Raw genomic sequence first — 24,449 nt, forward strand, 5'->3', positions numbered from 1 at the left:
TCCTTCTGCTCTGCTCTATTCCCCTGGTGAACTCTGACCCGGAAGGTATGCTGCCGCTCTGCTTATCAGGCCGCCTCTTCCGCCTGGCGGTGCCTGATTATCATTTGTATATTGCAAGTGTCTCTGGCCCTCTCGTCTCCCAGCATACTCTCCTCTCTTCCCTCCGTTCTACCTTGTGGATTGTCTTGTGCCTGACCCATGTCCCTCTTCTGGTTTTTCTTTTAGTCCTGGTCATCCTTTACTTCTGTCCCTTCAGTATTCCTGAGTTCCTGCCATTCCAGTCTACTGTCTTATCCTCGTCCGTTTTTCTGTATCTTCGCCTAGCATTCCGTCGTGGTCACCCATTACCTCCGTCCCTCCAGTGTATCTGAGTTCCTGCCATTCCAGTCTGCTGTCTTACCCTCATCCGTGTTCCTGTGTCCTCGCCTGGCATTCCGGTTTCTCTCCACTTTTCCATTCTTCCTTTCTTGGGTACCAGCTGCCATAGCAGTAGTCTCCCCTAGGCCTGCTCCTAACGCTCCCTGTATTAGGGGTGGTCTACCTGGTCTACTCGCCCTGGGGAGGTTCGCTGTCGCGGTCCTGTGGGTTCACCCTTTGGAGTCTTTACCAGTCCTAACAAATGGTGCAGTTGCGGGAGCTGAGTATCTATTATTTTCATTTTACACTTGGAATATAGAAGGAGATGTCTGTGTTTTAAGGGGTTGTTCAGTACTCAAAGGGGTTATCCGGGACTATTATATTAATGGCCTGCTGTAAAGATAGTCATCAATATACGATCGTGGGGGTTCGACACCTGGCACTTCCGACCCTCGGTTGTTATGCAGCCAAGCGTAAGCACTCAGTTTCTGTCACACATATTGCTGTGCTGTATCTCCTTGTAGTGAAAAAGTAGACGAGTTTCAGAAATTTCAGCCTTTCTTTTTTTTTTAAATGTAGAGCCGTTAAAAATGAAAGCTGTATTCTGATTGGTTGATATGAGCAGCTGCGTCACATTTTCTGTCCATAAGTTCTGATGATTCTTCCCCAGTGAGTCAGAAGTATTGCTCGTTAAGCGGCCTTCTCGGAGGTGTTATAAAAGTGCCCTACTATGGTCGCCCCTGCTCCTCCCCTGCAGAACTATTCTTTTTTATTTCTATGTTGTACAAAAAGACAATGCAGAATTTCAGGTAATATATATATATATATATATATATATATATATATATATATATATATAGTTATTTTTATTTTGTACATATTTGTTCTGTGTGATGTATAAAGAAACAAGACAATCTGAAAATAGATGACTCTGAGTATTTGTGATGACACAAATATACATGGAATATGCCCCCTCCAAATTAATATATATGTTTTATTACTTTATGGTAAAATATATGTTCATCTTTTACATATAGAATTAATCTAAAGTGTGACTTTGTAAATACATTGCCCATCTAGTAATTATTCTAAATTACATCCTGTGTTATACTCCAGAGCTGCATTCACAATTCTACAGCTTGAGAGCTGGGAGTTCAGTGGCAGCACAGAGATTGTTCTTGTGATTTGCATTTGGGGAATTTTCATCTTTACACCGGATATTGTAAGGGTATGTGCACATGTTCAGGATTTTTCGCGATAAAGACGCATAAAAAACGCATACATATGCATCCTATCATTTAGAATGCATTCCGCAATTTTTGTGCACATGATGCCTTTTTTTCCGCGAAAAAAACGCATCGCGGTAAAAAAAAAAGCAGCATGTTCATTCATTTTGCGGATTTTTCTCGTTTTTCCCGCTATTTAATGGAAAAAAAAACGCAAAAAAATGCATGCGGATTTCTGGCAGAAATGTCCGTTTTTTTGTCAGAAATTTTCGGCAAGAAAGCTGTCTTATTTCAGGAATCCTAACTCTTCCCTGCAATGCGATGTCTGTGGATAAACTTGCTGTTTCCAATAGTAACCAGCAGAATAGTGAGTGCAGCTCTGGAGTATAATGCAGGATATAATTCATGATCAGCACAAGGTAAATAATGTAATTTATCTATAAAGCGATGTAGATTAAATCAATATATAAGATGTTCATAGGACACGTGGTTTTAATATAATATTTAAAATACCATATAGAGCAATAGAAACTAAGAGATAGAAAGACAGACACAAGTGATAAAAAACATGAGTCTGGAATGGAATATTTCTTGATTTCTGGATGCAGAATAAAGTGCTAGGCATGCTCTAGAACCGGTGATTGGTGGCAGGCTATGGAGGAACAGGGGTGCTGGTACGCTGTACAGTCCCTTTCCATAGACAATAAAGGTTGCATAAAAAAACAAACCTCAAAAATACAAAAGAACGATACATCACTGAGATCTCACGGTGACGGAAGTGAAACAGTTTGTGCCTCATTAAACCTGTGGACATTTGTGCTATTTCCTTAAATGAAATCCCAAGAGCATCGGGGCTAGGATGGATTCTGATGGACAGTGTTACAAAGAATTTCCACCTTCAAGGAGCCATACACTTTAACAAAAACTTAGCAGCAATAAAGTGCAACTTTCTATAAACTCTGTCCTGGTTCTGCTTCCTCTGATTATGGGGTTAATGTTTGGAGTGAGGGGCATTGGTGTCAAGGTGGCAGTGTCCATCTAGTTCTATAACAGATGCGTATACACAAGCAGAAGCACTTTTCTGATTAAACTTTCAGTACAAGATTTCCTACAAATCCATCTCATCCGGCCCAGGAGGTACAATCAGGAGGGGTGTATAGAAGCGAGCTGCACTCACTGGTCAGTCGTCCTTTGCTGTCAAGTTGTAAGAAATGATTAAATAATTAAATATGATAAAACCTGACATAAAAAGACGACTGGTTTTTATTTACATTATTATTTTTATAAGGTGGAAATGCCTTTTAAGGTAAATGATCTTCAGCCAGGCAAGTACTCAGCACTGCAAACAGGACAAAACATGGTATGAAATCTGCATAATTCTATCAGTCCCTGTGAAACATAACCATAAGTTATTCTGTAGCTCATGCTTGCTTGTTAACCCTGCGTTTTAACCTTTTCGTCACTTGAAAAGTGGTTAAGTCACACATTAGGATAATAACTAATGGAAGCGACCATTCCCAGGCTTCACTCCCTTAATGTCCAGGCAAGAGGAGTTAACAATGATGTTGGAGGTGCAATACGTTGTGTCCGTGCTGTCCATTTTTAGATTTTATTTAAAGACAAAGTTGATGAAAAGCTGACAGGCGAGAAAAAGGCAGAGAAGGAGCCAATGGCGGGAATTCAGCAAAGAGGCCCTGGATGGTGAGCATGCAGAAAACGAGCGATGAGATGTCAGAGAATTGAGGTTCCTGTAAGCAGAGAAACAAGAGGCAAATATTATACAGTGCTGTAGTGAGAGCAAAGAGATAAGAACCGGCATAAAAATATAATAATGTATCAATATCAAGCAATGAAAAGTGAAATATCTCATTGCTACTAATATAGAACTGCATCCAAATATGAAAGGTCTATTACTCATAGTCAGTCCTAATCTTACCCATAGGAGCAGTATCATAGTAGTTGTATTCTTTTACACATAAGGGGCAGTATTATTGTAGTTATATTCTTGTACATAGGAGCAGAATTACAGTAATTATATTCTTGTACATAGGAGGCAATTTTTTTTTTAATTAAAAACAAGCAGTACATATTTCTGTACATTCTGACCATAAGTGTCAAAAGAGATTTTTGTGTACTCACTGTAAAATCCTTTTCTCCGAGACACTCATTGGGGGACACAGAACCATGGGTGTTATGCTGCTGTTGCTAGGAGGCTGACACTAAGTTGAGACAAAAAAGTTAGCTCCTCCCCTGCAGTATACACCCTCATGCTGGCTTCCAGAGACCCAGTTCAGTGTAAAAGCAGTAGGAGATCTTTAACAACATATTACATAATATTAGAGTATAACATGTCAGAGTAAGTCAAGAACCAAAAAAGGAGCGCGCCATAAGGCTAACAGGGTGGGTGCTGTGTCCCCAATGAGTGGCTCGGAGAAAAGGATTTTACGGTGAGTACACAAAAATCCCTATTTCTCCTTCGCCACATTGGGGGACACAGAACCATGGGACTTCCCAAAGCCGTCCCTGGGTGGGGAACAATACAACCAAATAACTCCATGTACCAACTGACTATAAATGCGCAACGGCCGCCTGCAGAATACGTCTGCCAAGGGCCGCATCCACAGAAGATTGAGTGTGGACATTGTAGTGCTTCGTGAAAGTATGCAGGCTGGACCATGTTGCGGCCTTGCAAACCTGCTCTGCCGATGCCTGGTGCCGAATGGCCCAGGAAGCACCCACTGACTTTGTTGAGTGTGCCCTAATCCTCACCAGGATAGGTCTGCCCCTGACCCGATAAGATTCTTGAATAGCTGATTGGATCCATCTGGCTATCGTGGCTTTAGAAGCGGCTAAACCTTTTATGTGACACCTCCGGGAGCACGAAGGAGTCCGATTTGCGGAAGGGGGCAGTCCTAGAAATGTACCTCCTGAGGGCCCTTACCACATCCAAGGTGTGAAGGGCCTTTTCAACCCTATGTCTTGGTTGTGGGCAGGAGGGAAGAACGATATCTTCATTAAGGTGGAAAGATGAAACTACCTTGGGAAGAAAAGAAGGAGATGGACGTAGGACTTCTTTGACCTGGTGGAAGGAAAGGAAGGGTGCCCTGCAGGACAGTGCGGTTGAGACTCGCCTGATAGAGGTTACTGCCACAAGGAAGGCAACCTTGCAGGAGAGAACAATCAGCGAGACCTCCTGCAGAGGTTCAAAAGGGGACTCCTGAAGAACACTCAGGACTAAATTGAGATCCCAAGTCTCTAACGGCATTCTATAGGGCGGTACTACGGCGGTACTACGTGGGAGACCCCCTGAACAAAAGTCTTGACTTGCAAGTCAGCAGCAGTCTTACGTTGGAACAACACGGATAATGCCGAGATCTGACCCTTGAGGGAACTGAGCGCCAGACCGGAATCCAAGCCGGACTGGAGAAATTCCAGAATGGAGGGAATTGAAAAAACGAGAGGAGGACGTCCACGGAGTCTGCACCATGAGAAGAAGGCTTTCCAGGTGCAGTGATAGATGCGAGCGGAAGACGTCTTGCGAGCGCTTATCATGGTGGCAATGACTTGCTGGGAAAAACCAGCTTGAGTTAGGATCCAGGTTTCAACAGCCAAGCTGTTAAACGTAGGGCCCCTGAGCTCTGGTGGTAGATCGGCCCTTGGCAAAGCAGATCTGGGTGGTCTGGTAACCGCCAGGGAACGTCAGATACGAGTTGAACGAGCTCAGCGTACCACGCGCAACGTGGCCAATCCGGGGCGACTAGGATCATAGGAACCCCCTCTATCTTGATTTTCCGGATTACCTTCGGTAGTAAAGGAAGGGAAGGAAACACGTACATGAAGTGGAACTGATGCCATGGGGATATCAGTGTGTCCACCCCGATGGCCTGGGGATCCCGAGAACGTGCTATGAAGTTGGGAACTTTTGCGTTCAGTCTGGACGCCATCAGATCCACATCCGGAGTCCCCCAGCGAAGGCAAATCTGCTGGAAGACCTCCGGATGGAGTTCCCACTCCCCCGAGGTGAGACCCTGATGGCTGAGAAAGTCCGCCACCCAGTTCTCGACGCCTGGAATGTGCACTGCAGAAATGGTGGAGTGGTTGTTCTCGGCCCAACGGAGAATGTGGGAGACCTCCTGCATCGCCGCCCTACTGCAGGTCCCCCCTGATGGTTTATGTTTGCCACAGCTGTGACGTCTGATTGAATTCAAATTGGGTGCACCGTAAGGAGGAAGTGGAAACGTCTCAGGGCAAATCTGATCGCTCGAATCTCCAAGATGTTTATCGGAAGTCTCGACTCCCGAATGGTCCAACGCCCCTGAGCAGTGTGGTGGCGAAATACCGCTCCCCAACCGAGGAGGCTGGCGTCGGTAGTCACCACCAGCCAGTGAGTTGGGAGAAAAGACCTCCCCTGGCTGAGGGATGATTCCAAAGTCCACCATTTGAGCGCTTGCCTGATCTGCGGGGACAGAGGACATGGCCGATCGAGGGATAAGGGACTCCTGTCCCAGTTATCCAGCAGAGCCTGTTGTAAGGGGCGAAGATGCAGTTAGACAAAGGGAACCGCTTCCATTGCGGCCACCATTTTCCCCAGGAGCCTCATGGCAAACCGAATGGAATGAGGAAAGGGACAACAAAGCGACCGGGTTCCCTGCTGAAGCGCTTGGGCCTTGGACCGAGGAAGCAGGACCAGCCCCTTGGACGTGTCCAGGATCATGCCTAGGAAGGAGATCCGTCGGGCTGGAACGGGGGAGGACTTGTACAAGTTGATCAGCCAGCCCAGGTGTGAAAGAGTATCCAAGGTAATGCGGACGCTTGCTTCGCAGGCCTGACAGGACGGACCTTTGATCAGGTGGTCGTCTAAGTATGGCAACACGACCACTCCTTGGGAGTGAAGAATGGCCATGACCTTTGTGAATACCCTGGGCGCGGTGGCAAGGCTAAAGGGTAAGGCCGAGAATTGAAAATGGTCCTCCTGGATGGCAAAACGCAGGAATCTTTGATGTGGAGGGAAGACTGGGATATGGAGATAAGCATCCTTGATGTCTATTGATGCTAGAAACTCTCCTCTCTCCATTGAGGAGATGACTGACCGGAGGGATTCCATCCGGAAGTGCCGGACCTTTACATACTTGTTTAGGAGCTTTAGATCCAAAATAGGGGGCACCGTCCTGTCCTTTTTTGGAATGACGAAGAGGTTTGAGTAAAAACCTCTGAATCTTTCGTGTTCTTGGACCGGAACAATGATCCCGTTTCGGCAGAGAGATTCGATGGCGCGGTGAAGTGCGCGAGACTGAGCTCCTGAACTTGCGAGACGAGAGGGAAAAACCGTGCCAGAGGAGAGGCAGAGAATCCTATTTTGTAACCAGAAGACACCAGGTCTCTGACCCATTCGTCGTGGATGTGCGGAAAGCCAGACATGTTGAAAGAGAAGCAGGCGTCCGCCTACTTTAGTGATGTCGACCGGAAGACTCCCCGAGTCATTGTGAAGGAAATCTGGAGGGCCAGGATCCCCTGGTTCTGGATTGCCTAGGCTTGCCTCGCCAGGACTGATTTGGCTTGTATGAGGGCCGAGGGTCTCTGTCTGTATGTGGAGATCGTTCTGATCTGGACGAGGCTGTGGAGGAGGACCAGAATGGGCTACTGTGAAAGGGCCGAAAGCGAAAATGTTGCTGCTGCTGAAAAGCAATTTTAGGCCTGTGCTGTGGAAGGAATTTGCTTTTCCCTCCTGTAGCATCGGAAATAAGCTGGTCTAATTTTTCTCCAAACAGACGTCCGCTCTGAAAAGGCAGAGAAATCAGAGACTTTTTAGAAGAGGAATCCGCGCGCCACTCTCTAAGCCATAGTGGTCTCCTAATGGTGACGGCGTTTGAGGCAGCAATTGCCGCACAGTTTGCTGCACCAAAAGACGCGTACATCACATAGTCTCCAGCCACAGCGATTTGTTTGGCGAGATCCACCACCTCAGATGGGAGAACCTGGTCCTGAATGGATTCTAACAAGGGTATCTCCCCAGAAAACCATCGCTTTTGCGACCCATGCCGCAGCGAAGGAAGAGGATAGATAAAAGCGTTTTGGTAGCCAAACGCGATACTGGAGGATCTACTAGTGGAGGTTCCGTCCAATCTTTGACAAGATCTGCGGAAAAGGGATACTTCGTTTCCAGGGCCTTTTTTCCCGTAAAGCGCTTATCTGGTCGCTCCCTGTGATGCAGGACTATATCTAAAAAATCCGGGTGAGAGGCGAACACCCTATGGGATCGCTTGGTTCTTTTAAAAGATACCGCATGATCCGGAGCCGAATTAGGGTCATCATCAACCTTTAGCACGTGATTGACAGCTTCAATGAGGGAATCCACAGTCGATTGAAACTCATAGAGAATCCGAGTCCAAGGATGCCTCAGACTCCTACTTAGGCTGCCATCACACTAGCAGTATTTGGTCAGTATTTTACATCAGTATTTGTAAGCCAAAACCAGGAGTCGGTGATAAATGCAGAAGTGGTGCATATGTTTCTATTATACTTTTCCTCTATTTGTTCCACTCCTGGTTTTGGCTTACAAATGCTGATGTAAAATACTGACCAAATACTGCTAGTGTGACGGCAGCCTCGGAGTCATGATCGCTACGAACCCCTGGAGAGGGTGAGCGAGAAGTGGAACTACCAGAGGCTGAATGGCGTGGTGAATGCTCAGGAGAGGTAGTGCGGATCCGTTTTTTTGATGTCCGTACCTCCTTCAGGTGAGAACGGCCCCTGTTGGCCGATGATTCCCCTGTAAGGGAGGGGTCTCTTAACCCAGGTAGACGAGTGCCGTGCTCCCCAGAGGGGTCATGAAGGGATTCAATCGCTTTGGCCAACGAAGCCATGGATTGTGACAGTAACGCGGCCCACTCGGGGGGGGTAGATACACTGGGGTCGGTAGCGGCGGAGGGCTCCTGGGCACATTGGGCTTCACAGGCTGAGCAGAAAGGGGAGCTTTGAGGCCAAGGGAGAGGAGCCTGGCAGGTAGTACACGTAGTGAAAAAGGTGGTATCTACCTTTGTAGCCTTTTTAGCCCTTGAGTGCAACATGATGTACCCCAATATAAGTAAAAACACTGCTAGTGGAAGCGATGTGGGGTAAAGCTGTAGGGAAGCACCTAGTGCAGTCTCCTTACCAAGGTCCTGTGTCCCGCAATCTGAAGATGATGGCGCTTAGTAGGGGAAGACCGGCATCCAGGAGTGCTGACACGTGCAGAGGGCGGCCAGAGCAGCTGTGCAGTGGGGAAAGATGGCTGCCGAGAGCTGGGAGATAGTCTCGCAAGGAGCGAGAAGCGCCAGGTCTGGGGGCGGAGCCGCACGAGTGATGCGAGCGGTGGGTGGGGCCTTTCAGGATGCGGCCCGCACTAGGCCGAAGCCGGGGGCTAAATTTCTGGCTTTGGCCGGCGTGCACCCGCGGACTGACGGGAAAGATGCCGCGGAGCCCTGTGGGGACACTGCCGTTATGGAGCCCTCCTATGACCGCCGGAAAAACGACCCCTTCCGGGTGGCACTTACCCCGATATGAAGGGGATGGCAGATGCCGCAGGTCAGAGCTGTGCCCGGGGTAGTTAGGACAGTGCAGGGTTGAGGGAGCCTCCATCCACCATCCCCTTAAAAGGGGGTGGAGAGGAACCATCCGCTTCCTTCCATCATCCATCCGCTTTTTTCAGTGGTGATGCAGTGGGGGCTGCATGGACGCAACGATGGAGAGTGCCTCTGAGCATCCGAGGTTATAACCTGGTGGGCAGGGCAAAATGTCAGGCAGTAGGCCTGGCTGCAGAAGAGGATACGTGGAGGTGACACTCCATGTGCTCTTCTGTTAAGGGAGGGGGAGATCGGTGCCCTTGAAGGGGCCCGTCGCCCCTAGAATCAGCCGAGGCAGTGGCATCCCATGTCGCAGGAGAGGATATGGAGAGGCGACACTCTCCGTGCTCGCCTGTTGTTGGTTCGGGGAGATCGGAGCCTTGAAAGGTTCCATCGCCCCTTCATCCAGGTAAAAAAGTTATATAGTAAAAAATAAAAAAAATAAGAAAAAATTCTGGTCTGAATAGCAGACCCTGTGTGCCTCCTACGGATACTAAGCTTGAACTGGGTATCTGGAAGCCAGCATAAGGGTGTATACTGCAGGGGAGGAGCAAATTTTTTTGTCTCAACTTAGTGTCAGCCTCCTAGCGACAGCAGCATAACACCCATGGTTCTGTGTCCCCCAATGTGGCGAAGGAGAAATATTAATTCAACAAAAGGCAATACAAGTACAATAAAATAAATATTACAATACAATTGGCTCAAGTCCATTTCTCTTAATGCTGTTCAAATTGGTTGATGTAATTTTTAAAGAAAACTCTGCCATAACAATACATAAGAGGAGTAGAGAAGTAGAACCCATCATCGTAATTCAGAATTGTTCTGTCCACCACAGGTCTCCATGTCTGATGCTACCTTAGTGTCCATGGGTAATGGCTTCCGCTTTGTAGGCGGATGGTCCTCTATCTCCCTGTCACATTCTGCTTCTATTTTCAGTTCTTCAAAATTGCCATCCGAATCAGACAGAACTTCATATCTGTTAGACTCGACCATCACACCAACACCGCTGCTGAGCTTTTTTCTGGCATTTTGGTCACTGTCATATCGTTCCTGGGGTTTACGGGAGGACGTGTTTTTTTCCTCCTTTTAGTCTGCTTGATGTTAAAATTATCAAGTAGTAATGGAGAAACAGATGCACAGGCTTCTTGTGGCTGCTGGCCTTGAGAGATGACCTCCATACTCCCCTGAGCCTCCTGTGACCCCTGCTGCTCTGGTGTTACATGGTCTGATTCCTGGTGGATTTCTGATCTTGTGAGTATCTCCCCTGACATTAACGGCTCCTCTTCCGAGCCTCTGCCTCTACCACCAAATCCTCATCAGGAAAGTCCCTGCAGATGTTATTACAGGCATCTGGACAGTCCTTGTGAGGGTGGCCAATCTTCCCACACAGGATGCACCTTATATTTTGGCAGTCTGCAGCTACATGGCCTACTTTCCCGCACATGCTGCACTTCACCACAGTACAGGTATTTGCCAGATGACCTGCTTTTCCACATTTAAAGCATTTGCAAGGCTGCGCAGGATAGAAGCAAACACCCTTTTCCCTCCCAATGAAGGAGTTGGGTAAGTGGGCAGTGATGTTGTTATTCTGCCGCAGCTTGACCAAAACTTTTCACCCTCCTGTCCAGATACCATCATCGTCTCGATTCTTGGTGAGATCAGAGACAAGGTCACTGTGTCTCCGGAGCCACACCACAACGTCTCATTGACAGCCTCATTCCAAAAGATATTTACTGTAACTGTATCTGGCCTGGAAATGGGAGCAAAGATACATTTGTTCCAACCATCTGTGTCCCCGAATTTGGGGAAATTGGCCCAGAATCTGTCCAGATCAGGCATGAGCTTAAAGCTGACGTCACAGCCCTATCTGTCTGGAAGATTAATCACTGCCAAGATGCTGACTGACGCAAACCCTACTTGACGGCACAGGAGCTCCCTGACCACAAATCTCATGTCTGGCAGATCCTCCTTGGCACATCTGTGCTTAAATCGCACCACGTTTCTTATTTTGAACACCTGGCCGGTATAATTGGCAGCGGAGGTGAAAGACGGAGCACCATTGCTCCAGCCATTACTGAGGGGGACCGGTTGGGTCACACTGGGATGACTGATGGGGTGAGGGACTGCTGCAGGGAGACCTGCCACCTCTTGTGCATTATGTATTAAAGGGGGAAAATCACACACTTTATCCTGCACATTGGTATCAACAATAATATCACTATCTTTAGGCAAGGTGACATCCACTACAAGCTGTGAGCCCCCTGCAGCCTCCAATCCCATGGGTACAGTGTGGTTATCCCCAGTCTGTGAGTCAGCATTAGAGCTCTGCTGTGCCCTATCAATACACACAGTCATACGTTCTTGTGTTGCACATTCTGGGACATGTGCCTCTGCTGCATGAATCTGAGGTACATGTTGCTGGTGCTGTATTAGTCCCTCCTGGAAACAGAAACGTGCAGATTGTAACACGGGCCGTGTCTGCTGCTTCTGAAGTTCATCCTGTACAATCTGTGATCCTAACTCCGCATCAGAGGCCATGGACTCTACACCAAAATCCGTCGTGAGATGTGAATTGTTCCTGTTTTCTGTAGGTCTCTGCCAGGGGCCCCGTCCTCCCCAGGATACTGTCTATGTCCCTGTAGGTCTCTGCCAAGGGCGCCAACCTCTCCAGGATACTGTCTATGTCCCTGTAGGTCTCTGCCAGGGGCCCCATCCTCTCCAGGATACAGTATATGTCCCTGTAGGTCTCTGCCAGGGGCCCCATCCTCTCCAGGATACAGTCTATGTCCCTGTAGGTCTCTGCCAGGAGCCCCAAACTCTCCAGGATACTGTCTATGTCCCTGTAGGTCTCTGCCAGGAGCCCCATCCTCTCCAGGATACAGTCTATGTCCCTGTAGGTCTCTGCCAGGGGCCCCAACCTCTCCAGGATACAGTCTATGTCCCTGTAGGTCTCTGCCAGGGTCCCTATCCTCCCCAGGTTAGAGTCTATGTCCCTGTAGGTCTCTGCCAGGGGCCCCAACCTCTCCAGGATACAGTCTATGTCCCTGTAGGTCTCTGCCAGGGGCCCCATCCTCTCCAGGATACAGTCTATGTCCCTGTAGGTCTCTGCCAGGGGCCCCATCCTCTCCAGGATACAGTCTATGTCCCTGTAGGTCTCTGCCAGGGGCCCCATCCTCCCCAGGTTACAGTCTATGTCCCTGTAGGTCTCTGCCAGGGGCCCCATCCTCCCCAGGTTACAGTCTATGTCCCTGTAGGTCTCTGCCAGGGGCCCCATCCTCCCCAGGTTACAGTCTATGTCACTGTAGGTCTCTGCCAGGGGCCCCATCCTCTCCAGGATACAGTCTATGTCCCTGTAGGTCTCTGCCAGGGGCCCCAACCTCTCCAGGATACAGTCTATGTCCCTGTAGGTCTCTGCCAGGGTCCCTATCCTCCCCAGGTTACAGTCTATGTCCCTGTAGGTCTCTGCCAGGGGCCCCAACCTCTCCAGGATACAGTCTATGTCCCTGTAGGTCTCTGCCAGGGGCCCCATCCTCTCCAGGATACAGCCTATGTCACTGTAGGTCTCTGCCAGGGGCCCCATCCTCCCCAGGTTACAGTCTATGTCCCTGTAGGTCTCTGCCAGGGGCCCCATCCTCCCCAGGATACAGTCTATGTCCCTGTAGGTCTCTGCCAGGGGCCCCATCCTCCCCAGGATACAGTCTATGTCCCTGTAGGTCTCTGCCAGGGGCCCCATCCTCCACAGGATACAGTCTATGTCCCTGTAGGTCTCTGCCAGGGGCCCCATCCTCCACAGGATACAGTCTATGTCCCTGTAGGTCTCTGCCAGGGGCTCCGTCCTCCCCAGGTTACAGTCTATGTCCCTGACCACATTGGCTGGTCATACACAGCTTTCCTGTCAGGATTAGCAGCCTTTAGTTTGTATATCATATCAGTCGCCATTTGCAGCATTTGTTTGTGGTACTGTAACTCGCCCATCTTCTTCACCAGGACTGGTATCTCCTCCACCAGCTGCAGCTCTGGTGAACGCGCCGTCTCTCTCTCAGGTTTTGACTTGGACAATGCAGAAGTCTCCTTGGTTTTACCTCAGACCTTATGGTGTCTTCGCTGGCTCTGAGCTCCACAGCACTTTTACTGCTGCCTCTCACCTGTGACCTTGTGCATCCTGAGTGCGCCATACCGGTCACCATGTCTCGCTGCCGCAGGTTTTCCTGCCATGTCTGTCTCTCCAGAGATGTGCGGCTCTGCCTGTGTGGAGGAATGAGCTACACACCTGAGGTGGGTAATGGCACCTGTTTCACCTTCTATGCACCAGGCTGGGGCTGTTTGCTGACAGAAAATTCCATTGGGAAATTGCTGGACCTTGTGCTTTGGTGCTTTTCTGTACTTACTGACACTTTTACCTCAGGTTTCCTTGTTGTCACTGTAGCTGGTGTATCTTCCATAACTTCACTCACACTAACTCTGCTTTGTTCCTTCATGGAAGCATTGGAGCTTTGGCTTGATGTTTTACATTGCTTTATGGTGGCTCTGGGATGTGTATCCCCATTAAAAGAAGCCTGGGAGCTTTCTCCCTGTGTAGGCCAAGAAGCCTGGGCCTTGCTTGGGAAGCTTCCCCTCCCAGGGTGGCCCCACCCCAGACTTGCTCCAGACATGAGGAGAACTGCTGATACATGTCCTTACAGCTAGGAGGCAGTATTATAGTAGTTATATTCTTGTACATAGGGGACAGTATTATAGTAGTTATATTCTTGTACATAGGGGCAGTATTATAGTAGTTATATTCTTGTACATAGTAGCAGTATTATAGTAGTTATATTCTTGTACATAGGGGCAGTATTATAGTAGTTATATTCTTGTACATAGGGGCAGTATTATAGTAGTTATATGCTTGTACATAGGGGCAGTATTATAGTAGTTATATTCTTGTACATAGGGGACAGTATTATAGTAGTTATATTTTTGTACATAGGGGACAGTATTATAGTAGTTATATGCTTGTACATAGGGGCAGTATTATAGTAGTTATATTCTTGTACATAGGGGCAGTATTATAGTATTTATATTCTTGTACATAGGAGCAGTATTATAGTAGTTATATTCTTGTACATAAGGGAAAGTATTATAGTAGTTATATTCTTGTACATGGGGGACAGTATTATAGTAGTTATATTCTTGTACATAGTAGTATTATAGTAGTTCTATTCTTGTACATAGGAGCAGTATTATAGTAATTATATTCTTGTACATAGGGGGCAGTATTATAGTAGTTATATTCTTGTACATAGGGGACAGTATTATAGTAGTTATAGTCTTGTACATAGGGGCAGTATTATAGTAGTTATATTCTTGTACATAGGGGACAGTATTATAGTAGTTATATTCTTGTACATAGTAGCAGTATTATAGTAGTTATATTCTTGTACATAGGGGGCAGTATTATAGTAGCTATATTCTTGTACATAGGAGCAGTATTATAGTTATATTCTTGTACATAGGGGGCAGTATTATAGTAGATATATTCTTGTACATAGGGGCAGTATTATAATAGTTATATTCTTGTACATAGGGGCAGTATTATAATAGTTATATTCTTGTACATAGGGGCAGTATTATATTAGTTATATTCTTGTACATAGGGGCAGTATTATAGTAGTTATATTCTTGTACATAGGGGCAGTATTATAGTAGTTATATTCTTGTACATAGGAGCAGTATTATAGTTATATTCTTGTACATAGGGGGCAGTATTATAGTTGATATATTCTTGTACATAGGAGCAGTATTATAGTAGCTATATTCTTGTATATAGGAACAGTATTATAGTAGTTATATTCCTGTACATAGGAGCAGTATTATAGTATTTATATTCTTGTACATAGAGGCAGTATTATAGTAGTTATATTCTTGTACATAGGGGCAGTATTATAGTAGTTATATTCCTGTACATAGGAGCAGTATTATAGTAGTTATATTCTTGTACATAGGAGCAGTATTATAGTAGTATTCTTGTATATAGGAGCATTATTATAACTCACCTATTTATATCCTGTTGTGTTTTCTGCAGTGATAACACTGCAGCCTGGATTTCTTTAAGTTCATGTTTCTCTTTTCCACACTGAGAACATGGTCCCTGAAAACCTATAAAACACAAAAACGTAGAAAATTAATGCTTGGTTATATATCGTCACCTCCCAGCACTTGTTGGAATAACAACTGCGTATATTATCGTTAACCTAAGATCTGTGACGAGGCGGGTTTTACATGTAGTGATAATGTAACAGGTAGGCAATCATCAAGGGAGAAAAACAGATAATGCCATTGCATAGCAATGTATGCATTAACTTGTGCTTGTGTGGGATGCAGGGTTGCCTACCTAATAAAAAAAAATGTTCTGGACCACTAGACTCAAATTCACAGTCTAAAATTTTTACTGAAATGTGACATGCCCCTGAAGACCTGAATAGAAATGCTCTCCAACAAAGAAAGTGTCTATCAATAAAAGCAACATGAAGCTCAATTATATAACACAAAGAATAACAGAAGACACACCACATAGTCCTCCATAAAGTATAATGAACCCACATAGTGCTCCATGCAGTATAATGAGCCCCATATATTACCCCATACAGAATGGGCCTCATATATTGCTCCATACAAAGTAATGTCCCCATATATTGCTCTATACAATATAATGGACCCCAAATATTGCTACACAGTATAATGGGCTCCACATATTTCTCCATATAGAATAATGGCCCCATTTATTGCTCTATACAATATAATGGACCCCATATAATGTTCCAGGCAGTATAATGGACCCCATATGCAGTGGGGAAAAAAAAGTATTTAGTCAGCCACCAATTGTGCAAGTTCTCCCACTTAAAAAGATGAGAGAGGCCTGTAATTGACATCATAGGTAGACCACAACTATGAGAGTCAAAATGAGAAAACAAATCCACAAAATCACCTTGTCTGATTTGGCAAGATTTATTTTGGAAATTATGGTGGAAAATAAGTATTTTGGTCCAACCCGCAGCATATACTGACCGTGTGCACATACCCCAATATATCTGCATACAGGAAATTGCTTTTTCTTCCTTCACAGAAGCCAACTTTCAATTAGTTTTACTTCAAGTGACAAAAACAAAATGACGCATAGTCTGCCATTTTCAGTATAACTGATACATTCCGGGACAAAGTAAGCCAACTATTGGATGACAGTCTAAAGAGACACCAAATATATCATTCAGTGTGAGCTTCTGAAAGACATTTGTTGCATTTTGAGACTTTCTAGTTAAGTTCACACTGATTAGTATATAAACCCTGGTATGTTATGTTGATTTCTGGACTAACGGATATAGAGAACACCAAGGAAATAATGAATAGAGGGTGAACTCAGTATGAAGACAGCTTTATTACTATTAAGGTTTTTCACCATAGGCTGTCATTTTCATAGAAGACTTCACTGATCAGATTTTTAAAACTTAGGAGTTTTCTAAAACCAATGGATATCTCTGTGTATCTGATAGGAGGGTCATAACAAACCGTCATCATCGGAAGATTCATGTCTGGGCTCAGGAGTGGAGCAGCTGCTCTCCGTGGTCTGGCTGCTGATGGATGGCTGCTCGCTGGCTTTCCGATGTCTTCCTTCATGGAGTCCTCTCTAGTAGAAGAAGTAAGAAATCAGAATTGGGACTCATGATATCACAGTGTGAATCATTAGACTTCAGAAGTATTGTATCAGGGAAAAAATACAGTCCTGAAACCCCTCAACTCATAAAATGACAAAAAGTGGGGTTTTTTGCAAGTTCCTCACATAAAGCCGGGGGTCACTGCCCTTAATGTAATATATTACCTTATAGAGAAGATAAGTCTGAATGCTCACAATTTAGACAGTACCATTGCAGAGAGTGTAAGGCAGAGGCAGCCTCCCTCTACTGTGCACGTAATAAAAAGTATCCCCTTATTTCACAAGATTACCAGCAGAGGGAGCTGTTGCCTACCTGGAACTCCAAGAGGCATAATTTGGATTTTAGGTATCTGATGTCACTTTTAGTCAAATTACTAAATTAATATGAATGGTTTTATATATTCTACAATCTGTCTTCTTTATTTTACACAGGTTATACTATATATATATATATATATATATATATATATATATATATATATATATATATATATATATATATATATATATATATATATATATTGAAAAACATTTTTTTACACTTTATCTTGTAGTCCCCAAGTGGAACTTCAACCTGCACTTATTTGCTTGTTCTATATACTGCAAATACCTTTGAATTGCAATACACAATAAAATGACGGCCTCCTATGAAGCCCTGCCTGCAGCACTAGTACCAAGATGGCATAGAGGGGGCCTTCAGCAATCAATCTATACCTGGCAATCACATTGAAGGGGGTGAGATGGATGCATGAACAGGCACGCCACTGGGATTCTGTGACTTAAATTCCATTGTCAGAGATTTTAAGTGGCATTTAAGTGGTTAAACAGCAGAGAATGGATCTAGCTCTGATCTCTACTGTTAGAGGCGGGTACTTGTCTATATAAAACTGTTGATACTTGTCCTCTGATACCTTCCCTGATACCTGCCCTGTGATATCTGCTGATACCTGCCCTGTGATACCTGATGATACCTGCCCTGTTATATCTGCTGATACCTGCCCTGTAATACCTGCCCTGTGATATCTGCTGATACCTGCCCTGTGATACCTGATGATACCTGCCATGTGATACCTGCCCTGTGATATCTGCTGATACCTGCCCTGTGATACATGATGATACCTGCCATGCGATACCTGCCATGTGATACCTGCCCTGTGATATCTGCTGATACCTGCCCTGTGATACCTGATGATACCTGCCATGCGATACCTGCCATGTGATACCTGCCCTGTGATGCCTGCTGATACCTGCCCTGTGATACCTGCTGATACCTGCCCTGTGATACCTTCCCTATACCTGATGATACCTGCCCTGTGATACCTGCTGATACCTGCCCTGTGATACCTGCCATGTGATACCTGCCCTGTGATATTTGCTGATACCTGCCCTGTGATACCTGCTGATACCTGCCCTGTGATACCTTCCCTATACCTGATGATACCTGCCCTATGATGCCTGCTGATACCTGTCCTGTGATACTGCCCCTGTGATGCCTGCCCTGTGATACCTGCTGATACCTGCCCTGTGATACCTGCTGATACCTGCCCTGTGATACCTGCCCTGTGATATCTGCCCTGTCATACCTGCCCTGTGATACCTGCTGATACCTGCCCTGTGATACCTGCTGATACCTGCCCTGTGATACCTGCCCTGTGATACCTGCTCTGTGATACCTGCCCTGTGATACCTGCCCTGTGATACCTGCCCATACCCGCCCTGTGCTTGCAAGTTTTATGATGCATTCACAGGCAGCAGATTTGTTGAATACATTTCTGCCACTGTCTCATGTATCTGACTGGTGCGTCCACAAATCAATGCGCTATAATAGCTGCATCTATTTAGATGAATGGAAAACATTCTCCGTGACAGAAATTTCCGCACACAAATCAGCTGTGTGTGAATACATCTTTAGCTAAATCAGAGGTGTTTACCTTGTGGTGGAGGTCCGCCCGTGGGGCCAGCATACTGGTCAGGTTCCTCTTCACGGTTTGCAGAACGCCATCCTTCTCGTATTGTGCAATGTCAGTCAGAGGATGCCAGGGCCGGCTGCTGCAGAATTCATGACATTTAATGCATTAGTCAGATGCCGCACAAATGTCACCTGAGGGGGGAGGAGGAGCACAGAGAGAATACACGGCAATTTATGTCTAATTATGGCAGTGATATTATTTTATGTTCTCATATTGTCTGACAGGCCTGATTGGTGATTAGCGCACAATCATCCAGACTTTCCCATTGAGTTAATTGTCTCAATGTACAAATGTTCTAAGTTAATGGAATTTTGATGGGTTGTCCCACAATTGAAAGATTTTCCCTATCCATACTATAGCAGATAACTCACTGATTAATGGAGGTCCGACGGCTGGAAATCCCAGTGATCCTGAATATGGTGGTATCCAGGACCTTCTCTGAATGGAGCTGAAGTGCACATCCTCGATCCATGGGACCGCCAGAGAAAGCGGAGAGCAGCGCTCAGCTATTTCCTGCAGTCTCATAGATGGTAAATGGAGCGGAGGATAGCACTCACACCTCTGCCCTATTCAGACAGGACTTTGCAGAGTTTTATTCTATAGATCATATGGAGACCTAGCGGTTCGTAAGTGAGGGGGGTAACGTTCTTCTTTAAGAGGCGACTCACTCTTCATACTTATAGCGCCATTCCGTCAGGATGTCGTCATAGACAAAGAGCTGCGGACTCCACTCCTCGTCACTCTCCTTCCTCTCCCTTGCGGCTTTTCGTTGAGCGTCCTCTATAATATACTTTTCCTCAGTGGCCTGACGCTGGTTACCATCATTGATGGCGCTGGTCACGTGTTGCCAGAGTCTATAACGGAGACACATTGAAAGTTTTAATTTGTACTCGCAAAGCCACATATATTTTTTTTTATCGATTGTTCAGTTAATTACACCTTATTTCTGTCATTGAAGTTGCCATGGTAACCATAATGATTATATAAGTTTAATTGGAGTAACTATTTACAGACATAGGAGAGGCCTTCTCTGCTAGACTGAGTAATACAAGAGCCACCGACAGTCGTGAAACGCGTGGGAATGCGACCAGTTACCGGTTTTATAAAAGCAGAGCGTATAAAGAATAAGGGGATCTATGGGCAGTGACACACATTTCCAAAATGACACGTCACAACCCGACTAGAAAGGGTTCCCATTTTTTAGAAATATGAAGCGCCCAACAAATGCGCTACTTTTATAGCACATTTCATTTTCTTCAACGAGAAGTTCCTTAAAAGGGCTCTTCTCTGCGGCAGCGCCTTTTTGTCACCAGGGGTCCCCAACATTAGGCTGAGGGGTCCTCAGTGGTCAGATTTAACCCGTGTTGGATCTGGTAGCGATTGTATAATTTCAAACCTTTAAACCTCACTCTTATTTACAGTCTCCCTTAGATAAAATATCAGGGTCCTGAAAGTGGCACCCCTTCTACCAAGTTCATTGTCTCACTCATATCTTTATTTGTTCATCTTCACTGATGTTCCATCAAAAATTTGCAGCAAATTATTACACAGGGTTTGATTTGTAGATGATTCGGCCCTTGTTTTTAGACTCATTGACAGTGACAGTGATATAATACTAAACATTGCATTAATTCTTATATACTGTCCTGCTCTTTTACATTTTGCTCATTAGTTGTTGCAGAACTACAACTTTTATTATGCCCTGCCATACTGGGAGTTGTAGTTTGCCAACATCTGTAGACCACTGACATACAGTATACATGGAGGATCATTGCTGCCGGTTACTATACTATGTAGGTTGTCGTCACCTCTCTGACTCCATTTCCGTCTGCTCTTCAAACAGCACAATGTGACGTTTGAGCCTTTGCCTTCGGATCTCGGCAGTCGGATTCCAGAATATGTCCCTGTGTCCGGTGTGTCCATCACTGAGATAAACCTCCCGATCCTGTAATAAGGGCACAGATAAGTTTTCCTAGATCACTGTATGACAACCCCTAAAGTTCCGTGTCCCCCTTTTTACAATGGGGCTGATATTCAGAAATATGGTTGATTAAATCTTTTACCCCTATGGTGCCTGTGCTGATGAGTCAATATTAAATGACTGCTGCCATTTTATCTCTGACTGGTATTATTTATGGGTGAAACTTATTTCTAAGGAAACATTGCCTGACGCTGTTTATAGGGGATAGCTGACTGACTCTGTTCATGGGGGATTTTAGGATGGGAGTTAAAAAAAAAAGTCACTTTTCTCCTATTTTAAAAGTGGAAGTATACTCTTTCCACTTATCATACACTATTTTAGGCTTCCCTATGCAAATACTATCCCCCCCCAATTCTTTAACTTTTCCTTCCATTTGACTATATTAAAACAGAGATCGCTTTTTTTTCTTGTACCGCTTGACTCCATCATGGTCCCCAATGTTGGACAAGATCACTTTTTGGGAAACCCACTTATTCCTCCCTGTATGAGAGAAGCATCACATAATCATTAGGTCCATTTTCCTATCTGTTTGTTAAGGCCGGAAATCCCAGCACAGTTTAACAGGACCCGAAATATTGGAGTCCAGCTTCATAACTCTGGATAAAAGCTCAATTTCCTATTTTGGTTTGGAGTTGCACTTTAAATAAGAATTCACAACCTTTCCCCCTTCCCTGGAATTATGTCCTACTTTACAAAGGATTCTCACCCAATGTCCATCCAGGTTTGCCAGAACTTCGCCGCCAGTTTTTATCTTCCCGCAGATCTGGTTTAATGTATCGCTTCCCCCGAAGAATGGCTGGAAGAGTAGCAGAGTGTGCGATAAATGGAGTAACTATTACCAGGCATGTACTGTAAATGGACTCATTTACATGCAGAAAAATAAAAATGAGCAATGATCAGCCGATCGCCACATTTATGAAGCACCTGCACCTCTTTTATTTTTACATACTGTATGAATGGGACGGGAAGAATTAGGTAAATTTGGGGAAAAAATTCTTCCAATTTCCTACTAGGAGTCTGAGGCAATTTTAGTCTATGCCAGATCTAAATGATGAATATGTTACATGTGGGAGAAATAATATCGCACCACTGACACACAACGCCAGCTCTACATCCCAGCATATCTAGAAACACAGAGCCCCAGATGGACATTATATGGATATTCCAGATATAATAAATATTATTCATAGTAACATGGAAAGTTGTATGATTTTCCAAGATACTTTTATATCAGATCCCCGGAGGGTTTTTAAGATCTCCGCTTGTGAGACAAATCATACTGTGTGTAGTGAAGTTGGCAATCGCGGCATACAGATGTTGCTGGCTGAATGTGATATAGTTTATTTACTGCTCTATTCATTTCTACATTTGACAGAAATGTCCTGTTTTCTCATCTGTTCTGTTACAGTCCTTTATAATCTGCAAGACAAAATCACTTCTAGTGAAATGATATAGTGCGGGATCCCAGGCTGCTGCTCCCAGACTGACATATTCCCAGACACACGTCCACCGAACATGAATCAATGCTGCCTGCGGTCCTGCGGATATTCAATTTACTTACACCTGAGAAAACAGTGACTATAAGGTATCCAAAAAGTCCCAGCCCAATTGCCGGGTGCCGCATCCTATCCTGGCTCAGGGATTATAATGCATTTTGTGACTTTTTTTTTTTTTTTTTGCTTAAATGCAAATATATTTGGCTACAAATTTTTTATTTAATGGAGTTTCATTAAACATGTTGCACCGTTTGCCTTCTATAGCCTCCGTGTTGCACTGTCTATCGCTTGCTGCAGAAAGGGTTAACTGAGAATCCATCAGTAAGCATCTTCTGAGAAACCAATGGGGAGAGATTTTCTAACTCTTAACGCTGAGCTAATTTATGACCACAGACCACATGGAAGCTGAATGTGCGGAAACGGAAAGCCACTGAAAGCAAAATGGTGCATAATGTTTAATGAAACCAAATTGCAAAAATGATTTTTTTTACTGCAAATATTTGCATTTAAGGAAAAAAAAAGGTTTTAGACATTGTGTATTGTGTTTATATAGTGCTGCAAAGGACAATTACACTCTATGAGCACAGATCAAACTATTATTGTTTGCCCTATGCGCATCAGAAGCACGGTCAGCATGTCAGCCCATAGGGTTCCTTTATATAAACCGACCGGCTGCATTAAATGACCTCTGATCAGTAAATATTTCCAGATCGATGGTTGTTAAGCAGCCTGTTTACACTGGCAGACCCAACTTACCACTGTGCTCAGCGCACATAGGCTGCCATTGCTCTTGATAGTGTGAGTTTTGTTCACACAGGACAATGCGCTGCCAAGAACAGTGATCTATTGTGCAGCTCAAAAGATCATTTCACCTGATGAACAAGGATTTTTCTCCTTCATCAGATAATTAGCAGTCTAATTAGACTACAGGATTATTATGACATGAACGCACCTAGTAGCGCTCATTTCACGATTATCTTGTGCAGTAAATGGACCTTAGTTGTTGCTGAGGCTCAGAAGGGGGGTCAGTATTTACCGAAGTGATTTTAATCTGCACAGTCCTTTCTATCGCTGCGGTAATCAATGGTTTAGTCACATAAACGTCTCACTTTGTAGTACTTATTCTAATATAAATGAAAAGTAAATTGAGCGGTATTTTCCATATCGGCATATCTATAAACCGCTAATGGAGAGGCCTACGAATTATCTTGATCCATCTGGGGAGAAGCCAGAAGCAAAAATTGCCCAAAGTTTATTTCATTACGATATCCAGGTTTCTTACCTTCAGTTTAAACTCCAGCTCCGTCGTATATCTGGTTTTCTCACACTCTATTGTAACTTTTCCTCCGAGCTCCATTGTCATTGTGCCGTACAGGAGTCCTATAAGATGTTATGTATGATCTCGATTAAATTAGACATAAAATATAGATATCATTTACCTCTCCCCAATTATGTCAAGTGGAGCTCTAATGTAGAACTACGCTTTATAAGGGGTTGGACCCATGAGGACAAACCATATGAAAATGCCTTATTAGAATATATATCTATTAAAGGGTATATCCGGGACTACAAAAAAAACAAAACATCTAAACTACGATATAGAACAGACTGAGTGTATGTGCCATAAAAAGAAATTTCATTGAATATATATTTTTAAAGGGAACCTGTCACCCCGTTTTTTCAGATTGAGATAAAAACACTGTTAAATAGGGCCTGCGGTGTGCGTTACAATAGTGTATGTAGTGTACCCTGATTCCCCACCTATGCTGCGAAATACATTACCAAAGTCGCCGTTTTCGCCTGTCAATCAGGCTGGTCAGGTCAGGTGGGCGTGGTGACATCGCTCTTTTCTTCCCCAGCTTTCCGTTGGTGGCGTAGTGGTGTGCGCATGTCCAAGTTCCGAATTTCCTGCGCACACGTGAAGAAACAGCGCGTGATCTGCGCTGTTATCCCTGTCATCGGTGGGGGCGGCCATCTTCCTGGGGCCACGCGTGCGCAGATGGAGTGCTCTGCTGCACGGGGCTTCAGGAAAATGGCCGCGGGATGCCGCGCGTGCGCAGAAGAGATCGCGGCGGCCATTTTCCCAAAGCCGAGATGCAGGAAGATGGCCGCCCCCACCGATGACAGG

The 24,449-nt window shown here is 45.1% G+C and overlaps 1 protein-coding gene across 2 annotated transcripts in view; it reads right to left on the reverse strand.

Annotated features, from left to right (window-relative positions):
* Positions 1-1,331: 1,331 nt before the first annotated feature.
* OSBPL5 (oxysterol binding protein like 5) overlaps positions 1,332-24,449 on the reverse strand; it is a 105,302-nt gene continuing 82,184 nt past the window's right edge. Inside the window, exons 15-22 of one of the 2 annotated variants that reach the window (XM_069740515.1) lie at positions 23,604-23,701; positions 21,532-21,621; positions 20,653-20,789; positions 19,513-19,698; positions 18,806-18,923; positions 16,730-16,847; positions 15,220-15,322; positions 1,332-3,331 (exon numbers count right to left, since the gene is read on the reverse strand). In XM_069740515.1, the coding sequence (XP_069596616.1) occupies positions 3,193-3,331; positions 15,220-15,322; positions 16,730-16,847; positions 18,806-18,923; positions 19,513-19,698; positions 20,653-20,789; positions 21,532-21,621; positions 23,604-23,701 (989 nt within the window). In that variant the 3' untranslated portion in view covers positions 1,332-3,192. The remainder of the gene's footprint in view (positions 3,332-15,219; positions 15,323-16,729; positions 16,848-18,805; positions 18,924-19,512; positions 19,699-20,652; positions 20,790-21,531; positions 21,622-23,603; positions 23,702-24,449) is intronic. The other variant, XM_069740513.1, reaches the window with a different exon arrangement.

This window comes from Ranitomeya imitator, chromosome 9 (assembly GCF_032444005.1).
Source record: "Ranitomeya imitator isolate aRanImi1 chromosome 9, aRanImi1.pri, whole genome shotgun sequence".
NCBI classification, from domain to species: Eukaryota; Metazoa; Chordata; class Amphibia; order Anura; family Dendrobatidae; genus Ranitomeya; species Ranitomeya imitator.